The sequence below is a fragment of the Rhinopithecus bieti genome, unplaced genomic scaffold, assembly GCF_001698545.2.
Source record: "Rhinopithecus bieti isolate Rb0 unplaced genomic scaffold, ASM169854v2 scaffold_28016, whole genome shotgun sequence".
NCBI classification, from domain to species: Eukaryota; Metazoa; Chordata; class Mammalia; order Primates; family Cercopithecidae; genus Rhinopithecus; species Rhinopithecus bieti.
In genome coordinates this window covers 1759450-1782129 of record NW_016813202.1, presented here as the reverse complement: position 1 = coordinate 1782129, position 22680 = coordinate 1759450, and the positions used below count along the sequence as shown (strand labels likewise).

General features: G+C 38.6%; 1 protein-coding gene across 1 annotated transcript in view; it reads left to right on the top strand.

Moving 5' to 3' along the window:
• The window catches only part of EXO1 (exonuclease 1), a 42493-nt gene that overhangs the window by 4430 nt on the left and 15383 nt on the right, over nt 1-22680 (top strand). Inside the window, 9 exon segments of the mRNA XM_017847796.1 lie at nt 1070-1189; nt 2144-2267; nt 4684-4821; nt 5839-6051; nt 7833-8020; nt 8718-8814; nt 14045-14270; nt 19060-19249; nt 19251-19304. Coding sequence (XP_017703285.1) covers nt 1070-1189; nt 2144-2267; nt 4684-4821; nt 5839-6051; nt 7833-8020; nt 8718-8814; nt 14045-14270; nt 19060-19249; nt 19251-19304 — 1350 coding nt within the window.

Below are 22680 nucleotides of genomic sequence, written 5' to 3'. Positions count from 1 at the left end.
AAAACAAATGTGTTGTAAATTTCATTATTATTTCTTATTTGCTTTCTTCTAAATTTTGCTTTATGATCAGCAGGTCCTAATCATTGTTGCATGCCAATGCAAGTTCACTGTCACTGATCTACAACAAATAAAAAAAATAAGGATAACAATGTAGTGAGTCTTTCATCAAGATGACTATATATGATTTAAAAGGTCATCTTTTATTTTCTTTATTTTAGCTGCTAAGTTTGTGTTATGCAAAAAGATTATCTTTAAAGATTATGTTTTCCCCTTCCTGTTTTTAAGCTAAAATGTCCTTTTCTTTATAAAATGATAGAAGTTGTAAATGCAGTTGTTTTTGTCACAATACCTAATGTAATACCTGACCCTTGATTGGATCCTGGATTTGGAAAAAATAGTAGCAGTGGTGTCCTGGAGCCAACTCATGTGGGCTCTTTATACACCATGTCTTCTCAGCTCAGCATTCATTGAGTTCACCTAGGTAGCTCATCTGCCATTGAGGAATATTTATCTCAAGGAAATCAGGCACCTCTTCCCCGAGAACTGGTTGTTAAACATTTACCAGGACACCACTGAATATAAGAAACATTATTGAGACAACTGTACCAATTATAATATAAACAGTATTAGATAGTATTATGTCGCTATTAAATCACTTAGCCGTGATATGGTATTGTTGGAAGAATCCAGTGTTTACTGTACTATTCTTTCAACTTTTCAATAGATTTGACATTTTTTAACATACAAAAATGAGGGGAAAAGACCAGATTTGAAACCAAAGATGTGAGAATTAGAAGGGATATCAAAGCTTTTTAATTCACAGTTAAGGAAACCAAGGCTTGGAGGATCAAGTAGTTCACCAGACATCACTTGGCTCATAAGTATCCAAGGCAGGATTTGAATCCAAGTCTAGTAAGTTAGAGTTCCAATTCCTATGAAAACATTTGCTTAAAATAACAAAATAAAAAACCTTCTCTTTTCATCATTTTCTCATCTGGCTTAAAATAGAGCAGAAGTATTACCTTAAGAAAGGCGAAGCACTGAAATGTATTTTTCTTTTTTTCCATAGGTACGTAGGATTTTGTATGAAATTTGTAAATATGTTACTATCTCATGGGATCAAGCCTATTCTCGTATTTGATGGATGTACTTTACCTTCTAAAAAGGAAGTAGAGAGATCTAGAAGAGAGTAAGTTAATTCTCTACTTAATCTCTAACTTAATTGCACTAAGGTCAGACACTACAGTCTATATGATACCAATTTTTAAAATTTTAAGCCAGGCTTAGTGGCTCGCGCCTATTGTCCTAGGTACTCAGGAGGCTGGGGCAAGAGGATCACTTGAGCCCAGGAGTTCAACACTTTAGTGCTCCGTGATCATCTCTGTGAATAGCCACTGTACTCCAGCCTGGGCAACATAGTGAGACCCAGTCACTAAAAATTTTCTTTTTCCTTTTCTTTTTTGACAGTCTCACTCTGTCGCCCAGTCTAGAGTGCAGTGGTGCAATCTTGGCTCGCTGGGACCTCCACCTCCCAGATTAAAGAAATTCTTGTGCCTCAGTCTCCTGAGTAGCTGGGACTACAGGCGCGTGCCACCACGCCTGGCTAATTTTTGTGTTTTTAGTAGAGATGGGGTTTTGCTATGTTGGCCATGCTGGTCTCAAACTCCTGGCCTCAAGTGATCTACCCGCCTTGGCCTCCCAAAGTGCTAGAATTACAGGCATGAGCCACTGTGCCTGGCCTAAAAAAAATTAATAAATAAAATTTTAATTTGTTGAGGCTTATTTTATAGCCTAGTATATGAACAGATTCCCTTAAATGTTATGTATCTGCTACATTATTATCACTTTTGTTTAAAAGTATCTTAGTTACTATATTTTCTTTGACATAAAGAATTGCTATGGAAAAGTGTAATGGTAACCTTGTGTGTGTGTGTGTGCATATAATCATTCTAAATCACTTGTTCTTTTTGCCTTAGAAGCCCAAAGCATCTGGGTTAATGTTCTCAAGGACCTGGTGTGTACTTTCTAATGAGTCAAAAACTTTTTTCAATTCTAGGAAAGCTTCTTGAATTATAGTTTTGTTACAGTTTCTTGAGTCAGCCTCTTAAATGTTTTATATTTTAAAAATGTTCTTCCCTTGCAGAAGACGACAAGCCAATCTTCTTAAGGGAAAGCAGCTTCTTCGTGAGGGGAAAGTCTTGGAAGCCCGAGAGTGTTTCACCCGGTCTATCAATATCACACATGCCATGGCCCACAAAGTAATTAAAGTAAGCCACTAGAAAATGAAGACAAAGATGGGCAAGTTCACCAAAGCTAGTTACACCTTGTTTATTAATGGGAGAGGAAGAAAATCAAGGTTGGAAAATTGTTCTAGGTCTAACTTCAAGTAAAGGGCAGATGTCAGAAGAAGAAGGGAACAGCATCATTAGTTAGAGAAGACTTCAACAATTTCCGAGGAGAAATCCTAAGACATAAATAAGTAAGGCTCTCTCTTTAGTCATATTGTTCCATAGCAATGGAAGGAACAGGGCCAGACACGGTGGCTTACACCTGTAATCCCAGCACTTTGGGATGCTGAGGCAGGAGGATCATTTGTGCTCAGGAGTTTGAGACCATCCTGGGCAACATAATGAGACCCTGTCTCTGTTAAAAATAAAAAAAAATAAAGAGATGGAAGGAACAAATTCCTGGAGGCATCGGTCTCACCCAGCTCTCCTATAGTCTTCAACACTTACTGTAACTGGCACTCTTGAATGACAGAGATCTGTGACTTAGCTTCGTTGCCCCAGGCACCCTACAGACTTCTGCTCCCTTTCACCTCCTCCTTGCAGCAACTTCTTTCCTTATTCCTGTAAATCTTAGTGTCAAGGTGCCCACAGTCCCAGCCCTCACTTTCCCCTTTTTAGAGCCTGCTTGGTAAAGATGTTGTGTTTTTTTTGTTCGTTTGTTTGTTTTGAGGCAGAGTTTCACTCTTGTTGCCCAGGCTGGAGCGCGATGGCACGATCTCGGTTCACTGCAACCCTTGCCTCCTGGGTTCAAGCGATTCTCCTGCCTCAGACTCCCAAGTAGCTGGGGTTACAGGCATGTGCCACCACACCTGGCTAATTTTGTATTTTTAGTAGAGACGGGTTTCACCATGTTGGTCACACTGGTCTTGAACTCCCAACCTCAGGTGATCCGCCCACCTCGGCCTCCCAAAGTGCTCAGATTATAGGGGTGAGCCACCGTGCCCAGCCTGTTAAAGGTATGATATAAATGGAGTCAGCTTTTTCTAGCTTACAGTTCTGACATCCAGTTCCTGAGCTAAAATAGGCACTACAGTTCCAATTTTGGCTTTGTCATTTGAGTCTCTGGCTCTTTATGGGTCAAGCTAGAAGGAAAGGATGGGATGCAGGAGAAAGTGTGATGTATAAGGAAATGTGTGCTCTGTGTAGTCGGGAGAAGAGAGGCTGCATCGACTGTGGAAGTAGAGGAGAAGCCCTGATTGGACATAAATAGTGGTGTAAAAGGATGAGAGTAGGACTATTGCTGGACAAAAAAAGAAAAAAAAATGAGAAAAATAGCAAATTGCCACCAAAATTGATAACAGCAGGATCTTGATACCTCTTTCCTCCTCTTTTTTTCTTCCTTCTTTTTTTTTTTTTTTAATTTCCCAAAGCCTCTCTTCAGGCCTTGGGAACCATTTTCCCATAATTTAGAACATGGAAGTTCCAGTTCCAACTGGCTAGATTTTGACACAGAGGCTATGATAGGGACTGTTTTTCTTAGCAAGGTTATTTTAAAAGTATTTTTTCATAATGCATTGGTTTAAATATAGTGCTATAGTCTATAATATATATGTAAGATATATTATTAGAGGAGAGTTATATATGTGTGTATATAAAATATATATGTATATATTTTCCCCCAAGACATTGCTGAATATGGTCTATAATTTTATCAATACTATGTCAGTACACTGACTTTCGTAGCCTGACAGGACAACCTGTTATTTTTATGGTGAACATATATTCAAAACTCCAAACAAATGTATATTTTTGGAACATAGCCATTCTTAAGGTGGAAGCTTTCTGTAATATAAAATAATTGGGCCACGCACAATGGCTCAACTCTTACAATAGCAACACTTTGGGAAGCTGAAACGAGTGGATCACTTGTGTCCAGGAGTCTGAGACCAGCCTAGACAACATGGCAAAACCTTGTCTCCACAAAAAATACAAAAAAATTAGCTGGGCATGATGGCATGCACCTGTAGTCCCACCTACTCGGGAGGCTGAGGTGGGAAGATCACCTGAGCCCAGAGCTCAGGAGGTCAAAGCTGCAGTGCGCCCTGCCAGCTGGCACCACTGCACTCCAGCCTGGGTGACAGAGCCAGAACCTATCTCCAAAAAATAAAATAATGACTTGTGTAACTTGTAGGATTCTTTTTTCCTCTGGCTGTGTAGCAGTATTTCTTTTCTCCAAGTTTTATAAATTGATTTTTAAAAAATGTCTTAGTGGCCATATCATTAGTTCAACATATACTGAAACTTACAGTAGAAAAACTCGACTTCAAAGGAAAGGGTTTCTCAAAGTAGTATTAGCATATGTGTGCTGAGGCTAGTAATAAAGTGGGTTTGAAACAAGAAGTTGTTTAGTACTTTCCAAATGCCGAGCTAGAGATTCCCTTTGATTCTCTTCCAGGCTGCCCGGTCTCAGGGCGTAGATTGCCTCGTGGCTCCCTATGAAGCTGATGCGCAGTTGGCCTATCTTAACAAAGTGGGAATTGTACAAGCCATAATTACAGAGGACTCGGATCTCCTAGCTTTTGGCTGTAAAAAGGTACTCATCTCTGACTACTATATAGTACTTTTTTATGTAGATAGGAGTAGTGTAAATCAAGAAGCTGCCGTTTTTCCTGTCCAGGAAATTATTATAATTTATAATACTTATAATACTTATAAAGTTTTATAAAATAAATTATTTTAATAGAATATTTGCAACTGACATCTATTTTTATAATGTGAATAATTATTTAAAATGAAAAGAAGGGTTTTGCTGCTTGATGTTTGTGTCCTCTGGACACTTTTTCAAAATAAGCCCTTAAGGTTGAGGGGTTTGTTATTGTTTTATGCAAATTCTTTAGTAGAATGTGGACCTATCAGTTTTATTTTTTAATAATGACAACATATGCTTTATCTTTCTTGATTAGGTTAGGTATGCTAACTTATGTACTAATGGGTTGCGATGCAGTTATTTACAATTATGTATAAAACTATTTCATGGAAAACTTTAGGGGAGAATTAAGATACAAAACTACAGGATGTTCTCATTTTTGTTAATGCCTGTATTTATGACTAGAAGGGTCTCTATCAAAAGGTTAATTAATGCTAGGTTACAGTGATAAATGAGGGAATATGGATGACTTGTTTTCTTCCTGAATTTCTATATTTTCCAAATTTTCTACAATAAACATGCGTTGTTTCAACAATAAGGAAAAAGATTACTGAAAAGGTACAAGTGACAGAGAAAGAGAAAATGTTTTTTGTATGCATTACTGTTTGATTATCATGTCAACCCTGTAACATAAGTAGGAAATAAAGAGATGCAAAAAGACCTTTCTTTATACCAGAATTGTGACAATTGAGTCCTGGCTGTATAGCCTTGTCTGGTTGTATCCTGTGCTTCAGCATAATTTATTTGTAAACTTTGTAGTCATCAGCCTGTCTATCTGTGTCTCCTCTCTTTCAGTGTTATGGTGAAGAACAAGAAAGATTTCTTAAAATTATTGCAGTGGCTTAGATAATGACAAATAAAAGTGGCCCTTCTAGGTATTAACAATTTCCCTTCCTTTTGAAGGTGATTTTAAAGATGGACCAGTTTGGAAATGGACTTGAAATTGATCAAGCTCGGCTAGGAATGTGCAGACAACTTGGGGATGTATTCACAGAAGAGAAGTTTCGTTACATGTGTATTCTTTCAGGCTGTGACTACCTTTCATCACTGCGTGGGATTGGATTGGCAAAAGCATGCAAAGTCCTAAGACTAGCCAATAATCCAGATATAGTAAAGGTAAGAGTGAATTGCTAAATGTCATATTCAGTTTCTGAAGCATTTCCTTAATAAAATAATAAATCAGAATATGGATTTAAATATTCTGTTATGTGAATCACCTATATTACATTACTAAAAGGAGCAAATGACTGAGGCACTAGAACTTTGCTTTAGCAACTACCATATATTGGGAAAATCATGTTTTCTGCAATTGGCAAAAAAGTAGTGATTTTTAAAATAAAGACTAGTATAAAGAGTCTCAAGGGCAAAATATTATAGGGTAAAATTAAACTCAGAGTCTTTTGACTTCTGTGCTATAACTCTATAGTAGTGGTTTTCAAACTTTTTGGTCTTAAGATCCATTTACCCTCCTCAAGCTCTTTATGGTAATATTTTTTGTTTATGTAGGCAATAGCTATTGATATTTACTGAATTAAAAATTAAAACAAATTTAAATGATTATCAATTCACTTAAACTTTATAATAAACTCATTACATGTTAGCATAAATAGCATGCTTTTATGAAAAATAAAAATTATGAGAGAGAGGAATCATGCATTTATGCAAATCTCTTTAATGTGGCCTAATAGTAAGACAGCTGTGTTTGTGTACAAGTTGAACATCCCTAATCCAAAAATCTGAAATGTTCAAAATCCAAAACTTTTGAGTCCTGGCATGGCAAGTGAAAAATTCCACACCTCATCTCATGTGAAGGGTACACAAAATTATTAAAAATACTGTATAAAGATACCTTCAGTCTATGTGTGTAAGGCTTATCTGAAACATAAATTGAGTTTTTTTTCCTTCACCCTCTTGCTCTCAGTGTGTAGAAATGTAAATGAGTTTTATGTTTAGACTTGGGCCCCATCCCCAAGTTATCTCATAATGTGTGTATGCAAATATTTCACAATCTGAAAAAATTCAAAATCTGAAATACTTCTGGTGCCAAGCATTTTGAATAATGTGTACCCAACCTGTATCTGCTGCCTCATTAAGTCTCATTTGATATCATGTGTCATATATCCTCTGGAAAATTCTGAGACTCTGGACATCACTACTTTGTAGTTTCTGTTAAAAAATAAACATCAAAAAAGCTCATTTCCCCCTTGGATATTCTCTAAAGCCCTTACAGTTTGCAGAGCAGAAATTCCATTTTTCTGTTTCCAAGAGTACAAGGCATGAGTCTTCAGGGCTAAGAGTGATGTGATGTAATGGAAAGATCTCCAGGTTGGAAGATAGGGTCCCAGGTGGGAATAGGACCACATGCCTTAACTAGCCTGTGACTCCAGGATCCCTTTGGTTCTCTGGGTCTTCCCTTTTTCGTCTATGAATTTACTGTGCAATGTTTAGGATCCTTTCCAGTTTTAAGCATCCATGACTGTCACAGAAATCAGAATGTCAACTTGGTTTAAAAATATCTCGGAATATTTGGATTTTTTTAATTCTCAGGTTTTGGATGTTCTTTGTTTTTTCCTTTCTTGATAAAAAGGACTTTGAAGTTGAATGAATAATGTATCTCAGAGTTACACCTAGAAACACAAACTCGATGTATTATGTAACTGTATGTTTTTATCCTTCAAATTAGTAATAGAAAAAACAAAGAAAATACTAGTTATGAGACTTAGAATTTTAAGTGATACAACATGGTTGTGTTAGCTGGTAGAATTTTTTAATGTAGATGAAAGCAGTTAATGTTTCAATCCCTCTTCATGACCCTGTAATGTAAATCAATCAGCCTTGAGGATAATATGTTCCCTGTTCTTTAGTTGCAGATAAAATATTTTTGCATGCATTGTTAGGTTATCAAGAAAATTGGACATTATCTCAAGATGAATATCACGGTACCAGAGGATTACATCAAAGGATTTATTCGGGCCAACAATACCTTCCTCTATCAGCTAGTTTTTGATCCCATCAAAAGGAAACTTATTCCTCTGAACGCCTATGAAGATGATGTTGATCCTGAAACACTAAGCTACGCTGGGCAGTATCCTTTCTGAACCAGAATGGTAGAATTTGAGTATTTTTCTTCAATATTTTTATGGTGATATTTTTTGTGAGGCATTTAGTAAAAAGCTTGCAAATTATTTTTTGCTTTTTTTATAGTGAAATCTGTATATTGTTCATTTAAATTACCATGCTAGTAAAATTTAGAACAACTTTTGTTCATAAACCAAAGGCTCATCCGCTATGCATTCTCCTTAGATTGACTGACAGGAGCATACACAGGGTCCGTCACTTACGGTACACATTCCAAAGGTGGCTCTTGAGAGGACCTCCTTGTGGCAAGCAAGCTCAACTTACCAGGAGGAGCATTCTGGGCATTTGAGTGCACCAGGAGGGGATGCCCTTCCCATAGCCACCGGCCATGTGCATGCAGGCTGATTCGGAGCCCTGAGTCACTTAGGTGGTGGCTAGGACTTTCCCCTCTGTTTCTCTTGAAAGGGAGGGAGTCAGTGATGGCATGGGCCCTCGTCAGAAGACACCAACTCCTGCAGGGACAGATAGAGACTAGCAAACTGTGTCTTTGCTTTCAGTAATGCTGATGCGTAAAGTAAGGAGACTCCATTTAAGCCATAAACGTATGGATTTTCTTTGACAGTAGACAACATTTTTCCATCTTAGTTTAGTATCATTTGGTTGGTTGTTAATAAATACCTTTTTCCTTAATTTTACTAACCTAGATATGTTGATGATTCCATAGCTCTTCAAATAGCACTTGGAAATAAAGATATAAATACTTTTGAACAGATCGATGACTATAATCCAGACACTGCTATGGTAACGTTTCGATGACCACTCTATGAAAACACCTTTTAGTTATGTCTCAAGAGCTGTGGTTAAAGGCAAATCTTCATACACTAAAGCGTCTTTTAAGCATTTCTATATCCAGGCTCTGTGTAGAGTGTACATTAAAAACAACTTGATCCTAGAGAAATTACATGTATTAGAGCATAGGGATATTGGTTAATTTTTTAAAATTAAAGAAGTGACTTATTTATTATCAAACCCTTATCCTTGAGCATTTCTTTGACTATACCAAGTATTTGATGCCTTTTTTTCTCATCTCACCCTGTTCAGCTTCTGTGGCATTTGACTTTATTGAAGACCCAAACCTAGGAATGCTCGGGAGTTAAAGCTGTTTTTTCACCCATGCACAATTTAACAAATATTTAATGCATGCCCTGCTGTTTCTTTAAACAATTTGCCCTTTTCTTTTCTTTTCTTTTCTTTTTTTTTTGAGACAGCGTTTCACTCTTGTTGCTCAGGCTGGAGTGCAGTGGTGTGATCTCAGCTCACCACAACCTCCACCTCCCAGGTTCAAGCCATTCTGCCTCAGCCTCCCGAGTAGCTGGGATTACAGGCATGCACCACCACGCCCAGCTAATTTTGTATTTTTAGTAGAGACATGGTTTCTCCATTTTGCCCTGGCTGGTCTGAAACTCCCAACCTCAGGTTATCCGCCTGTCTTGGTCTCCCAAAGTGCTGGGATTATAGGCGTGAACCACCGCACCTGGCCACAATTTGCTGTTTTCTTCTGCTTCTTCAGTATTGTATGTATTCCTTAAAATACTATCTCCCATCATTCTCTTTCTCTTTGTATTCCTGTTTATCCTCTCTTCTCTTTTCTGTTTACATTTCTTCCTTAGGTAAATCCATAGGGCTTTAATCCCATTTACGTAAAGAACTCACATCTCCATCTTTACTCCAGTCTCTTTCCTGTACACCAACCACAGAATTCTCACTGTCTCTTGCAGCTCTGATATCCTCAAGTCTATTCATAGGCAAAACTAAACTCTTCATGTTTTTAATCAACTTTGAATCACATTTCTCTTTTATGTTTCTACTTAGCACTTACTACTGCACAACATTATGCTTCTATTCTTTTCTGATTCTTTGCAATAGAATGTGGTCTTCATAAAGGCGGAACTTGGTGGTCCTCACTGCTGTATGATGTTTTACTATGTTTATATGTTGAGTGAATGAGTGTCACCTATAGGTCTCACACCGGAAAACTTGGAAATAAACTTTGGCTTCCATTTCATTGCTACAACCTCTTGCCTCTTTGAGTTGTCCTTCTGGTTAACATTTGCTTCTTTCCCCAAGCTTCCAGTTTAATTCTTGCTCACTACTTTATTGCTTTACTAAACATTTGTCAAGCACCGAAACAATGTAATTAGGTTAGCTAGGGTTCTGGAATATGAAGAAAAATGAGAAATATAGGAAAAGTAAGATTCTTGCTGGTCAAATGCCCATTGCCTAAATAGGAAGGAGATGTGATTCTATGGAGAGAAATGGGGTAAGTGCTATACTAAAGATGTATTCTAGGCTCTGTAGAAACAAAAAGCATGTCCCTCACTCCACCTAAGAGAATGCTTCATAATAATGGCAAACATTTTCTGAGCATTTACTATGTTCCAGGTGCTCTTTTAAACACCTTAGACATAGTCACTCATTTACTCTTCAGAAAGCCTCTGAAGTCAGCACCATTCTCATTTTACAGATGAGGAAACACTAGAAGACACTTAAGTAACTTTTCCAGCTCACCATTTTAATAAATAGGGAAGCTGTGACTCCAAGCCAAGCTCTCTACTGTCTGCTCAAGGAGAAACTGATGTGTATCCTCAGTTTGCAAGGATTAGTAGAGTTTTTCAAGATGGGTGAGTGATTTCAGACTAAAAAACAAAAAAGCAATGTATGTAGAAAAAGTGATATATTAAGGGAATTCTTAGATTGTTCATTATGGATGGACTAAGACTGTCTTAGTGTTTACCATGTAAAGGAACCAGATCTTGAGAAAAAAAGTAAGCCTAGAAAAGATGACCCCTAACAAACTGGTGATCCATTGTAAGCGGAAATAAGCCAGGCCTACCAAGAGAGCACAAATCCATAACAACACTAAAAATGAACTTTATCAACTTCACTTATGTAAACCTTCCACTCAGGTTGCCATTTCCCTGTTTTCTCACATTGCCCCGTCTAATATGGTAGCCACTGGCCATGTGTGGCTATTTACATTTGTTTAAATAAAATTTCTATTTTAGTTCTTCAGTTAGAGTAGCCACCTTTCAAGTGCTTAGTGGCTAACACTGGACAACACAGAGCTGTTCTATCAGTGCAGGAAATTCTGTTGAATTGTTTACTTCTATCATGTTTTTATATCTAGGGACTCTAATTGTACTTTTTTTTGAAGATTTGGATGTCATCTCTTATCTTTCTCTCTCAGAATATGATAATTTTTTGAGTTTTCTTCCACTCTGTAACTGCTGTGTCCTTTTCTCCTGTGTTGATATTTCCTCCCTCATGGTGGAAACTTCTGTGCCGCCATATTTGAAGGGGCCCCGAAAAGCTCCTGGGGGGCGCTGTGGGAGTGAGTGGGGCTCCTGATGTTGGACCTCATTCTCGTGTGATGTGGTTGGTGACACATTAGATTTGCTTTGTGAATTCTCCAATGTTGGAATGTTCTCTGCACAGTTACATTTTTCCAAAAAGAGATGTCTGCCAAGGGTGTCTAAACTTCAGCTGGCTGTATTTTGAGAGCAGGATAGGGAAAGTGAGTTGGGACAGGCCAGGAAGGGGTAGCATGCATGGTTCCTTGCCATTCAATATTTAGCCTTTTGTTTCATCTCTGTTTTCAGACAAATGAATCTCTCTACCTTCAGAAATGCCTGCTACGTCTGTTACTCTTTGTGGGTTTCAATTGTTCTAGTTCTGAAGGCAGGTAGATGTTTGTTGACTTGACTGTGTGGTCAGGTTGGAGATGGGGACAAGGGGTCAAATAATCCTCTCTTTAGTGAGTTATCCCCCCACCAGGGGCTTCTGTAATTCCCAGGCTTTAATTCTCAAGCCTTTCTCCAGGTTTCTGTAGATGGAATTGGCTTCTCTTTGATATTCTCTTCTGCCAACAAAGTCTTTTAATTTCTTCCATCTATATTCTCTCTTCACTGTGGTTTAGACGTTACAGATTATCTCCTAATTTTATTGCAGATGAAATTTGTGTTTCTTATTCTTATTGTTTTGAGGAATGATTATGGAAAGAAGGAGACTGAAAAGCCCTATCTTTACACATCTGAACTATTGATAGTATTTATCATTTCTTTCTTTCTTTTTTTTTATTTGAGGCAGGGTCTCTTTCTCTGTCCTCCAGGCTGGAGTACAGTGGCACCATCAGAGGTCCTGGGCTCAAGCGATTTTCAGTAACTGGCATCAAACCTCCTGAGTAACTGGAACTGCAGGCACATGCCACTATGCCTGGCTGATTTTGTGTGTGTATCTGTGGGGTCTCGCTATGTTGCCCAGGCTAGTCTTGAACTCCTGGCCTGAAGCAGTCATTCTGCCTTGGCCTCCAAAACTGCTGAGGTCACACATGTGGAGCCACCACACCTGGCCACAGCATTATAATTTTTTTTTTTTATTTTGAGTTGGAATCTCGCTCTGTCACCCAGGCTGGAGCACAGTGGCATGATTTTAGCTCACTGCAACCTCTGCCTCTGAGTTTCAAGTGATTCTCCTGCCTCAGGCTCCCAAGTAGCTAGAATTACAAGCATGTGCCAACACGCCCGACTGATTTTTGTATTTTTAGTAGAGATGGGGTTTCACCATATTAGCCAGGCTGGTCTTGAACTGACGTCAGGTGATCCGCCCACCTCGGCCTCCCAGAGTGCTAGGATTACAAGTGTGAGCCACCACACCCAGCCTGTAATTTCATTAAGAATGATTCTTAAGCTTTTCCTTTGTCTCACAAACTCAAAAATAGTTGGCTGTGTTGAGTATGTCCCATTACCAATGGCAATGTTATGGAACGCTAAGATGGCCATCCTTCATTAGCTCAAATCCCTGTCAGATTTTTATCCTTCTCAGAGAAATTTCTGTAGGAACCATAATTGTACACCAAATGAATTTTTTTTAATCTAAAATTTATTTTTCCCAGTCTGGTTTTCTACTTGTCTATTTCTCTTTTATTTAGTAAAACCATCAGTGGGATCTAATGCCGTGAGCCATACTGATAAAGCTATTTTTTTACATTCATTCCCTCAGTTAAATTACCTTCCTTATTAATTCTCAAAGGGTGTTCTGAATAATGTCATCTGTTTTATTTATTTTTATTTTTCCCTTTCTTTAAGTGAAAGGCTTAGATTAGATTCTGAGTTCATGTGGGATTTCTGTCAGGTGGGATTGTAATGATAGTTTTTTGTATCTGCTAATTTTTTCCCTTTGGCTGTCCTTCTCTATTAGAATATCTTTGACATCCTCTTAGATCCTTGTCTTCCAAAATATGTAGTAATTGTGAGTAACTTTTTTTTTTTTTGAAACGGAGTCTCCCTGTCGGCTCACTGCAACCTCCGCCATCTGGGTTCAAGTGATTCTCCTGCCTTAGCCTCCCAAGTAGCTGGGATTACAGGTGCATGCCACCACACCTGGCTAGTTTTTGTACTTTTAGTAGTGGCGGGGTTTCACCGTGTTGGCCAGGCTGGTCTTGAGCTCCCGACCTCAAGTGATCTGCCTGCCTCGGCCTCCCAAAATGAAGGGATTGTAGGCATGAGCCACCGTGCCTGGCTGCTTTCCATTTTAAAGACACCTTTTTCCTGACCACATTTCTTCAGTTACAGTCTTATTTCTTGCACCATTTGTATTAGGAAGATTTTTATTTATTTGTTTGCTTTTAATTTTTTTTTCTACACCTGCTCTCGCTCTTGATTTTTTTTTTTATTTTTTTTTTTTTCCCCTTCCCCCCCTTTTTTTTTTTTTTTTTTTTTTTTTTTTTTTAATGAGCTAACAAAGTTGCTTGACTCTCTTCAGAAGAAAAACAGGCCTAGGAAGATAAGAAACATTTAATGGAAAAGTATAGGACCAGCAAAGTAGGAAATGTTATTCAAGGACGGCTGTTTCATCAACAGCTGTTCTTTTTAAGGGTAACTTAAGATGTTTATTTATAATTTATGTTGATACAGAATGAAATAAATTGATTATTTTCTTTCTGCAAATAACCTTTTTCCTTTTCCTTTTCTAGCCTGCCCATTCAAGAAGTCGTAGTTGGGATGACAAAACATGTCAAAAGTCAGCTAATGTTAGCAGCATTTGGCATAGGAATTATTCTCCCAGACCAGAGTCGGGTATTGTTTCAGATGCCCCACGATTGAAGGAAAATCCAAGTACTGTGGGAGTGGAACGAGTGATTAGTACTAAAGGGTTAAATCTCCCGAGGAAATCATCCATTGTGAAAAGACCAAGAAGTGGTACGTATTTATTTCAGTTTTGCAAAATGCTGGTGAATATGGGTCATATTTAAGAAATTATTGCCCAATGCAAAGTCGTGAAGATTTTCTCCTGTTTTCTTCTAGACGTTTTATGGTTGTGTTAGTCCATTTTCACGCTGCTGATAAAGACATACCCGAGACTGGGCAATTTACAAAAGAAAGAAGTTTAATGGACGCACAGTTCCATATGACTGGGGAGGCCTCACAATTATGGTGGAAGGTGAAAGACACGTCTTACATAGTGGCAAACGAGAAGAGTGAGAGCCCAGTGAAAGGGGTTTCCCCTCATAAAACGATCAGATCTCATGAGACTTATTCACCACCATGAGAACAGTATGGGGGAAACAGCCACTATGATTCAGTTACCTCCCACCAGGTCCCTCCCACAACACATAGGAATTATGGGAGATACAATTCAAGATGAGATTTGGGTGGGGACACAGCCAAGCATCATCATTAGTTTTAGCTCTTACATTTTACAGTTTTAGCCTGTGAGCCATTTTGAGTTCGTTTTTTTTTTTAATATGATGTGATGTAAGGATTATGGCTTTTTTTCACCTTGTGTATATGGCTGTCCAATTGTTCCAGCACCCTTTGTTAAAAAGTTTTCCTTTCCCCATTTAATTGTCTTGGCACATCTGTTTAAAATCAGCTGACCACATACATGCGGATCTTTTTCTGAACTCTGTTATTCTGCACCATTGCTCTCCATACCTATCTTTACATCAGACAAACTTTTGATTACTGTAGCTTTATAGGAAATCTTGAAGTGGGACAGCGTCAGTCTCTTAAGTTTGTTTTCTTTTGAAAAGTTGTTTTGGCCATTCTGTGTTTTTCACATTTTCATGTACGTTTTAGAATTTAGCTTTTTAATTTCTATAAAAAAAAGGCCAGGCATAGTGGTTTGCACCTACTTAACTGCAATGTTTTGGGAGGCCGAGGCAGGTGGATTGCTTGAGCCTGGGAGTTCAAGACCAGGCTTGGCAACATAGTGAGACCCTGTCTCTACAAAAAAAAATTTTAGGACCGGTGCAGTGGCTCACACCTATAATCCCAGCACTTGGGGAGGCCGAGGCAGGCAGATCACTTGAGATCAGGTGCTCCAAGACCAGCCTGGCCAACATGGCAAAACCTCATCGCTACTAAAAATACAAAAAATTAGCCGGGCATGGTGGCACCCATCTGTAATCCCAGCTACTTGTGAGGCTGAGACAGGGGAATCACTTGAACCTGGAAGGCAGAGGAAATTAAGAAAGCTGTCAGCTGGTTATTCTCCAAAGCTGCAGCTTCCCTGCTCAAAGGGTCTTACTAGTTCAGAATACATTATCGTAAAACAAAAAATAAAAACAAAAGAAATTTTTAAAAAGTTAGCCGAATATGGTGATGCGTATCTGTAGTCCCGTCTATTCAGGAGGCTGAGGTGGGAGGATCACCTGAGCCTCGGAGTTTGAGGCTGCAGTGAGCCATGGTCACATCACTGTGCCCCAGCCTGAGTGACAGAACAAGACACTGTCTCAAAACAGATAAAAAATAAAAATAAAAAGTCTATTGTGATTTAGTTGAATCCATACATCAATTTGGAGAAAGTTGACATTTTAACAATACTGAGTTTTCTGATTCATTCATTTAAGTCTTTAATGCTTTGTAGTTTTCATTGTACAGATCTTAACATATCTGTTGTCAAATTTATCTTTATATATCAGATTTTTGATGCTGCTGTAGATAGTGTTTTCAGTTTTGTTTTCTAGTTGTTAATTGATGGTTTATAAAAATACCGTTGATTTTTGTACATTAATCATATATTTGCAAACTTGCTCACATCACGTATTAGTTCTAGTATCTCTTTTGTGGAATATACAGGATTTTCTATATAAATGACTATGTCTCCTGTGAATAAAGACAATCTTGCTTCTCCTTTTCCAGTTTAGATACCTTTTATTTATTTTTCTTAGTATAAGAATCTAAGCTTGTTTTCTTTTGAACTGCCTGACTTCAGGATTTCCTATAAACCACAGTGTGTGATGTAACAGTGTGTCTGATGTAAAGATAGGTAAGGAGAGCTTTGGTGCAGAATAACAGAGTTCAGAAAAAGATCCACATATATGTGGTCAGCTGATTTTGAACAGATGTGCCAAGACAATTAAATGGGGAAAGGAAACTAGAGTCTCTAGTACAATATTGAACAGAAGTGCTGAGAGTAATATACTAGGTATTGGGGAAACATGGGAATATTTTCACCATAGAGGATGTTTAACATGGAAAGAATGATTATAATTGCTTCCTTCTCTCTTAACTTCCTTCCCTCAGACATCTACATCAGTGAATGAAATAGCAACAATTAAAGACTTGCAGATTTTAGTTCATGCTTTTATTTTTCAAATTTAGGTATAGATGATACATATTCAGCTGAAATATCCTGATTCCTTATGAACCTAAATGATTTTCATGATAATTATCTCTGAACCTTTGTTTCTTCATATGAAATAAAAGGTTTTTGTGTATGTTATATAATATATACTTGTTATAGAAGAAGTACACTGAACATACATGTTCGTTCGTTCTTTCTTTTTTTTTTTTTTTTTGAGACAGAGTGTGGCCTATGTCACCCAGGCTGGAGTGCAGTGGCGTGTTCTCGGCTCACTGCAGCCTCCACCTCCTGGGTTCAAGGAATTCTCTACCTCAGCCTCCCGAGTAGCTGGGATACAAGCGTCCACCACCACACCTGGCTAATTTTTGTATTTTTAGTAGAGATGGGGTTTCACCATGTTGGCCAGGCTGGTCTTGAACTCCTGACATCATGATCCACCTGCCTCGAGCTCCCAAAGTGCTGGGAATATGGGTGTGAGCCACTGCTCCTGACCTGTACATGTTCTTTCATTTTCTTCTGCTACGATCAAGATATGCTGTCCCTTTTATGTAGATAGCTCACTATCAGCAAGTTTACACGTTCTTTATGTCAGACTAAGTCTACTCTTTTATAACTACAGCTTATCAATAGGTTTTATCCCCTCTCTACACTCACAAACACAGAGACAAAACAAAAGAACTAGAGCAAGTTTAATTCCTATTTTATGTACCAGCCCCTCAGATGATTTAAAGATAGCCATTGTGACACTCCTAAATTTCTCTTCCAGGCTGTTATGTTCCTTGGACATTCAAGATATAATACAGGTTGTTAATAATAGCATAAGTGTTAAAGTGAGTATGATTATTGAAATGTGGTCTGCTTACCACAGAATAAATATTTAGAATTGTGGCACTATTTCAGTCCTGTGCTTGTATTATTGCAAACTAAGATTGCATTCACATTCTTGCAATCTGGCATTTTGCTGGAATTTGCTGAGTTGATAATTGATATTTGCCATTTGCTGTTAAGCCAGGTCTAGTTACATTTTAAACTTAAATGTGGGTTAACTCATTCCTCTTACAATAATCTTAATTCATTTTAGTTCATTGTTCTGCCTGTTGATTTTTTTTTGTTTGAACCTTTGTATTTTCTAACAAATGGGTATTATCTATGTCATCTGGAAATTGATGAGTCTAAAAGTTTTGGTTGCAGTATGTCTGCTTTTCTAATGTTTAACTGAATCAGAGCAAGTACAGAAATCTGGAGTATAGGAGACAGACTTCCTTTTGACTAACAGTCGCCAGTAGTAGTCTTCTAGGCCTGCGCAACTTGCTGCAAATCCCCATAACTAACATACAGTAGATATCGCTTTGCATCGTCTGCTAGGATGATGCGAGAGACACTCAAGTGTCTTGCCAAATTCAAAACATGCTTAACTTACGGAGTCCCCAAACAGCTATGCTAATAACCTTCTTGAAAAAAAAAAAAAATGAGGTTAATCTGGTGTGGCTTCTGAAAGCCTTGCTGGGGAGCCTGGAACGCTTGTTTTTCTTCTTCGGCAAGGACTCACAATTCCCTGCATAATAAACAGATTTCACTTTTGCCAGGAGTCAACATCTAATTTGCTGATACAGCTTTTTAAAAATCTGTGCCTTAAAAATATGAGACATCTTGTTTCTGGTATTTTGGTAGCCCTAACCTGTCTTACCAACTTCACAAAGATTACGGTAGTGTGCACTTACACCTTTGTGGAGAAGCTATACAGACTCAGAATCAGTCAGTCATTCAAAGAACCTTAGTGCTGACTCTATGTACTTACCTATCTCAGACTTTAAACTTTTGTTATTATTTAGTCTTATGATTTATTTTAGTACCACAGAATATATTTGACATACAGCAATCTTCTTGGGCCTCATAGTGAAGTAATGAGGATCAGAGCTACAGCACAAATTACTTAGGACTATTTGACAGTCACAATATACATCAAAACCCAGAACACATAAACCGTATGTATCAATAGCTGCTGGTTTTATTGGAACATTTTAACGATTGATCATTAACCATATATTTACATATAAATTTTCCTGGAGAATTTTTTATATTCAAAATTAGACCCTTAGTATAATGAATACATCGCCACACAGGATTGATTATGCTCTGAAATTTTGATTTGGGTAATTTTAACATGAAATTGTATAAACAGCTGATATTAAACCTTAAACTAATGTGTGAAATTATAAAACGGAGCTAAGGGAATTTTTTTGAATCATCCTTATCCTTATGTTTTCTTTTATGAGGCATGGTTTTTTAAAAAAAAAATAAGTCCTTATTTTTAGGACAATGTGATGTAGACTGAAGTTAAGGCCAAATCTCTAAGTACATGTGAAACAAAGATTTATAGATAATTTTGTTTTTATTTAGAAGAGTTGTCAGAAGATGACCTGTTGAGTCAGTATTCTCTTTCATTTACAAAGAAGACTAAGAGAAATAGCTGTGAAGGCAATAAATCATCGAGCTCTTCTGAAGTGTTTGTTCCTGACCTGGTAAATGGACCTGCTAACAAAAAGGGCGTAAGCACTCCACCTAGGACGAGAAATAAATTTGCAACATTTTACAAAGGAAAATGAAGAAAGTGGTGTAGTTGTGGTTCCAGGGACCAGAAGCAGGTATAGTTACGTCTCCAGAATGTTGATTGTCTGTTGTATTATGTATTCTGTTGGTATTTATTTTGTCTTTTTTTAAAATTAATTTATTATGCGTTAAGTTCTGGGGTACATGTGCAGAACGTGCAGTTTGGTTGCATAGGTATACACGTGCCATGGTGGTTGGCTGCACCCATCAACTCGTCACCTACATTAGGTATTTCTCCCAATGTTAGCTCGATCCCCCCGAGGCCGGGTGTTGATGATTCTCCTCCACCTGTGTCCATCAGTGTTCCTCCTGTCTTCAATCCTCTCCACTCTTTATAAAGCCTCGACATGCAGTGTTTCGGTTTTCTGTTCCTGTGAGTCAATATTGCGCTAAGAAGATGGTTTCCAGCTTCATCCACCGTCCTGAATGTACGTGACTCATCTTAGTTTTATGCACTGAATATATTCCATGGTGTATATTGCCATTTTCTGTATATCCAACTCAGCCACTCACCTGAACCGAATCAGCATCTATCACATCCGATAAGGTGCATTTGGGTTGGTTTCCAAGTCTTTTGTTACACTTGACATGAGTGATGCATTAACATACACAACCAATGTCGGTCCTTCTCTATATGTAGCATGATTTATCATCCTTTGGGATAATATGCCAGTATGTGATTGCTGGGTAATGGTATTCAGTTCTGATCCTTTAAGGAGTTGCACAGCTGTCTTTGATAGTTTACTAATCGTACCAACTCCCACAACAGCTGTACAAAGCTTTAACTCTTTTAACCACATCTCACTACCAAATCAAAGCGTCAGCATCGCGTTGTAGTACAATTCAACTGACCTTCTATATCATGATTGATATGGTCTCCCTGGCGTTGAACGAGATGGTGGTATCTCATTGTGGTTTTGATTTGCATTTCTGTAGTGACCAGTGATGATGAGCCTTGAATAAACATTGAGTCTAGAGGGAAGCAGATATAGAACCCGCCTTAATCTGATTATAGTTTTATCATGTATTGTCTTAGTTCTGACATAAACCCCTTTAACTTCTAGTACTTTTGTAATCTCTCTGTACAGAATCAGAATAAAAGAGGATTGTAGTCCCTGTTATTAATTTTGCATTACAGACTTCTGTTTTTTGGAGAGTTCCCTTCCCCCCTTTTTTTTCCTACTTTTTTTGTTTCTTTGAGGGCTTAATACAATTTTGCAAAGTGTTTTCAGAGATATATTCTAATGTAGATGACTGGAGCTGTAATATTAAGTGAGAATCTGATACCATGCCAGGTGCCATAGTTCACAAATGAGAAAGACAGTTTTTGTTTTCCAGAAGGTTGTAGTTCAGTTGGAAAATAAATACATAAACAAAATCTTTCCATACAGTATGGTGAGTACAGAGATAAAGGCATGAATACAGTGTTTTGAGGGCATTCAGGGGGCATCTAATGCTGGGGCAGTGGTTGGAAAGGGTGAGAGGGAAGGGATGAGTGTTGGGTGTCCCTGCCTAGGTTTAAATGACAGGTGAAACAGGCAAAGACCAGTGCCAAGTGCCTTCCCAGTAGAGTCAGACAGCTTGAGGAAAGGTGTAAAGATGGGGAACAGCATGGGGCCCAGGACAACTCCTTGCTGTCCATCAGTGCTGTGATGACCTCTGCCAGAATTCAAACTGGGGAAAGGTGGGTGGTGAGGGGAGCAGAAATAGGCAGGAGACCATTCACTGAAGGCTTGTATCCCAACGTGGGAACTTTAGGTCTTTAGAGGCGATAGAAACATTGAGAGGGTCCCCGGGCATGATGGCTCACGCCTATAATCCCAGCACTTTGGGAGGCCGAGGTAGGTGGAGTTTGAGACTATCCTGACGAAATGGTGAAACCCTGTCCTTACTAAAAGTACAAAAATTAGCTGGATGTGGTGGTGTGCACCTGTAGTCCCAGCTACTTGGGAGGCTGAGACACGAGAATTGCTTGAACCCGGGAGGAGGTTGCAGTGAACCATCACACCACTGCAATTCACCCTGGGTAAGACAGAGCAAGACTCTGTCTCCAGAAAAAAAAAAAAAAAGAAAAGAAAAGAAATTTTGAGAGGGTTTTAGTCAGGGGAGGTGGTGTATGATTTGATCTCTGTTTTAGGTCAGCCATTCTGAGTGCCTGTGAAGAGTGGGTTCAAGAGGGATCAGGTGGACTGTTGCCGTAGTCCCTGGGAGCAATCATGAGATTGTGAAGAGTCAGTTTAATTTGTGGATTAGGAATTTAGAACCTGGAGTCAGGCTCCCTGGATTTGAATCCTGTTGTGTTCATTATAAGATGTGTGACTTGACAAGTTAACTTCTGGGCACTTCAGTTTTCTCCTTTTAAAAATGGGGGCTAACAATTATGACAGCCTTAGGACCAATGAGAGGAGTAAATGAGTTACTATCAGCAGTGCACCTAAGGCAGTGCCTTACAGGTAGATGATAAACATATAGTAAGTAACTCTTATTATGTTGACTTTAGATGGTGGTGCCACAACATGAAAAAGGAAATATAAATGTCAGAAGTGATCTAGGCATGATAGAGTAACACTAAGAGAGAAAAGTTACCGGCTGCTGTATTCCACTAGAAGACTTCGAATGAGTAGTCTTTGTTTTTCACGTTTTTTATTTTTTATTTTTATTTTTATTTGAGATGGAATTCCACTCTTGTCGCTCAGGCTGGAGTACAGTGGCGCCATCTCGGTTCACTGCAACCTCCACCTCCCAAGTTCAAGCAATTATCCTGACTCAGCCTCCTGAGTAGCTGGGACTGCAGGCACCCGCCACCACGCCCAGCCAATTTTTATGTTTTTAGAAGAAACAGGGTTTCACCATTTTGGCCAGGCTGATCTTGAACTCCTGACCTCAAGTGGTCCACACACCTCAGCCTCACAAAGTGCTGAGATTACAGGTATGAGTCACCACACCCTGCCCTGCTTTTCAAGTTTCATAGATCAGGCAGCAGTCAGCTCTGTCTAACCATGATGATGGGAGATGAGCATGAAGGAATGAACCACTGGTAGTTTCTTAGTCTCACCTCAGGTGATGTTTCAAACCCTTCTCCCATGGAGTCTTCTCAAGGAAATAGTTGCAATACAATATGATTAAATAGTGGTTTTGAATCTTTTGCTACTCACCCTCATTAAAGGTGCTTGTTAATAGTGGAATGATGAAAAATTGGCCACAAAAATGGAAAAGTATTCTAGATAATATGCAACTGATTGGGCCAGCCACAGTGGCTCACACCTGTAATTCCAGCACTTTGGGAGGCCGAGGTGGGCGGATCATGAGGTCAGGAGATCGAGACCATCCTGGCTAACATGGTAAAACCCCGTCTCTACTAAAAATACAAAAAATTAGCCAGGCGTGGTGGCGGGCGCCTGTAGTCCAGCT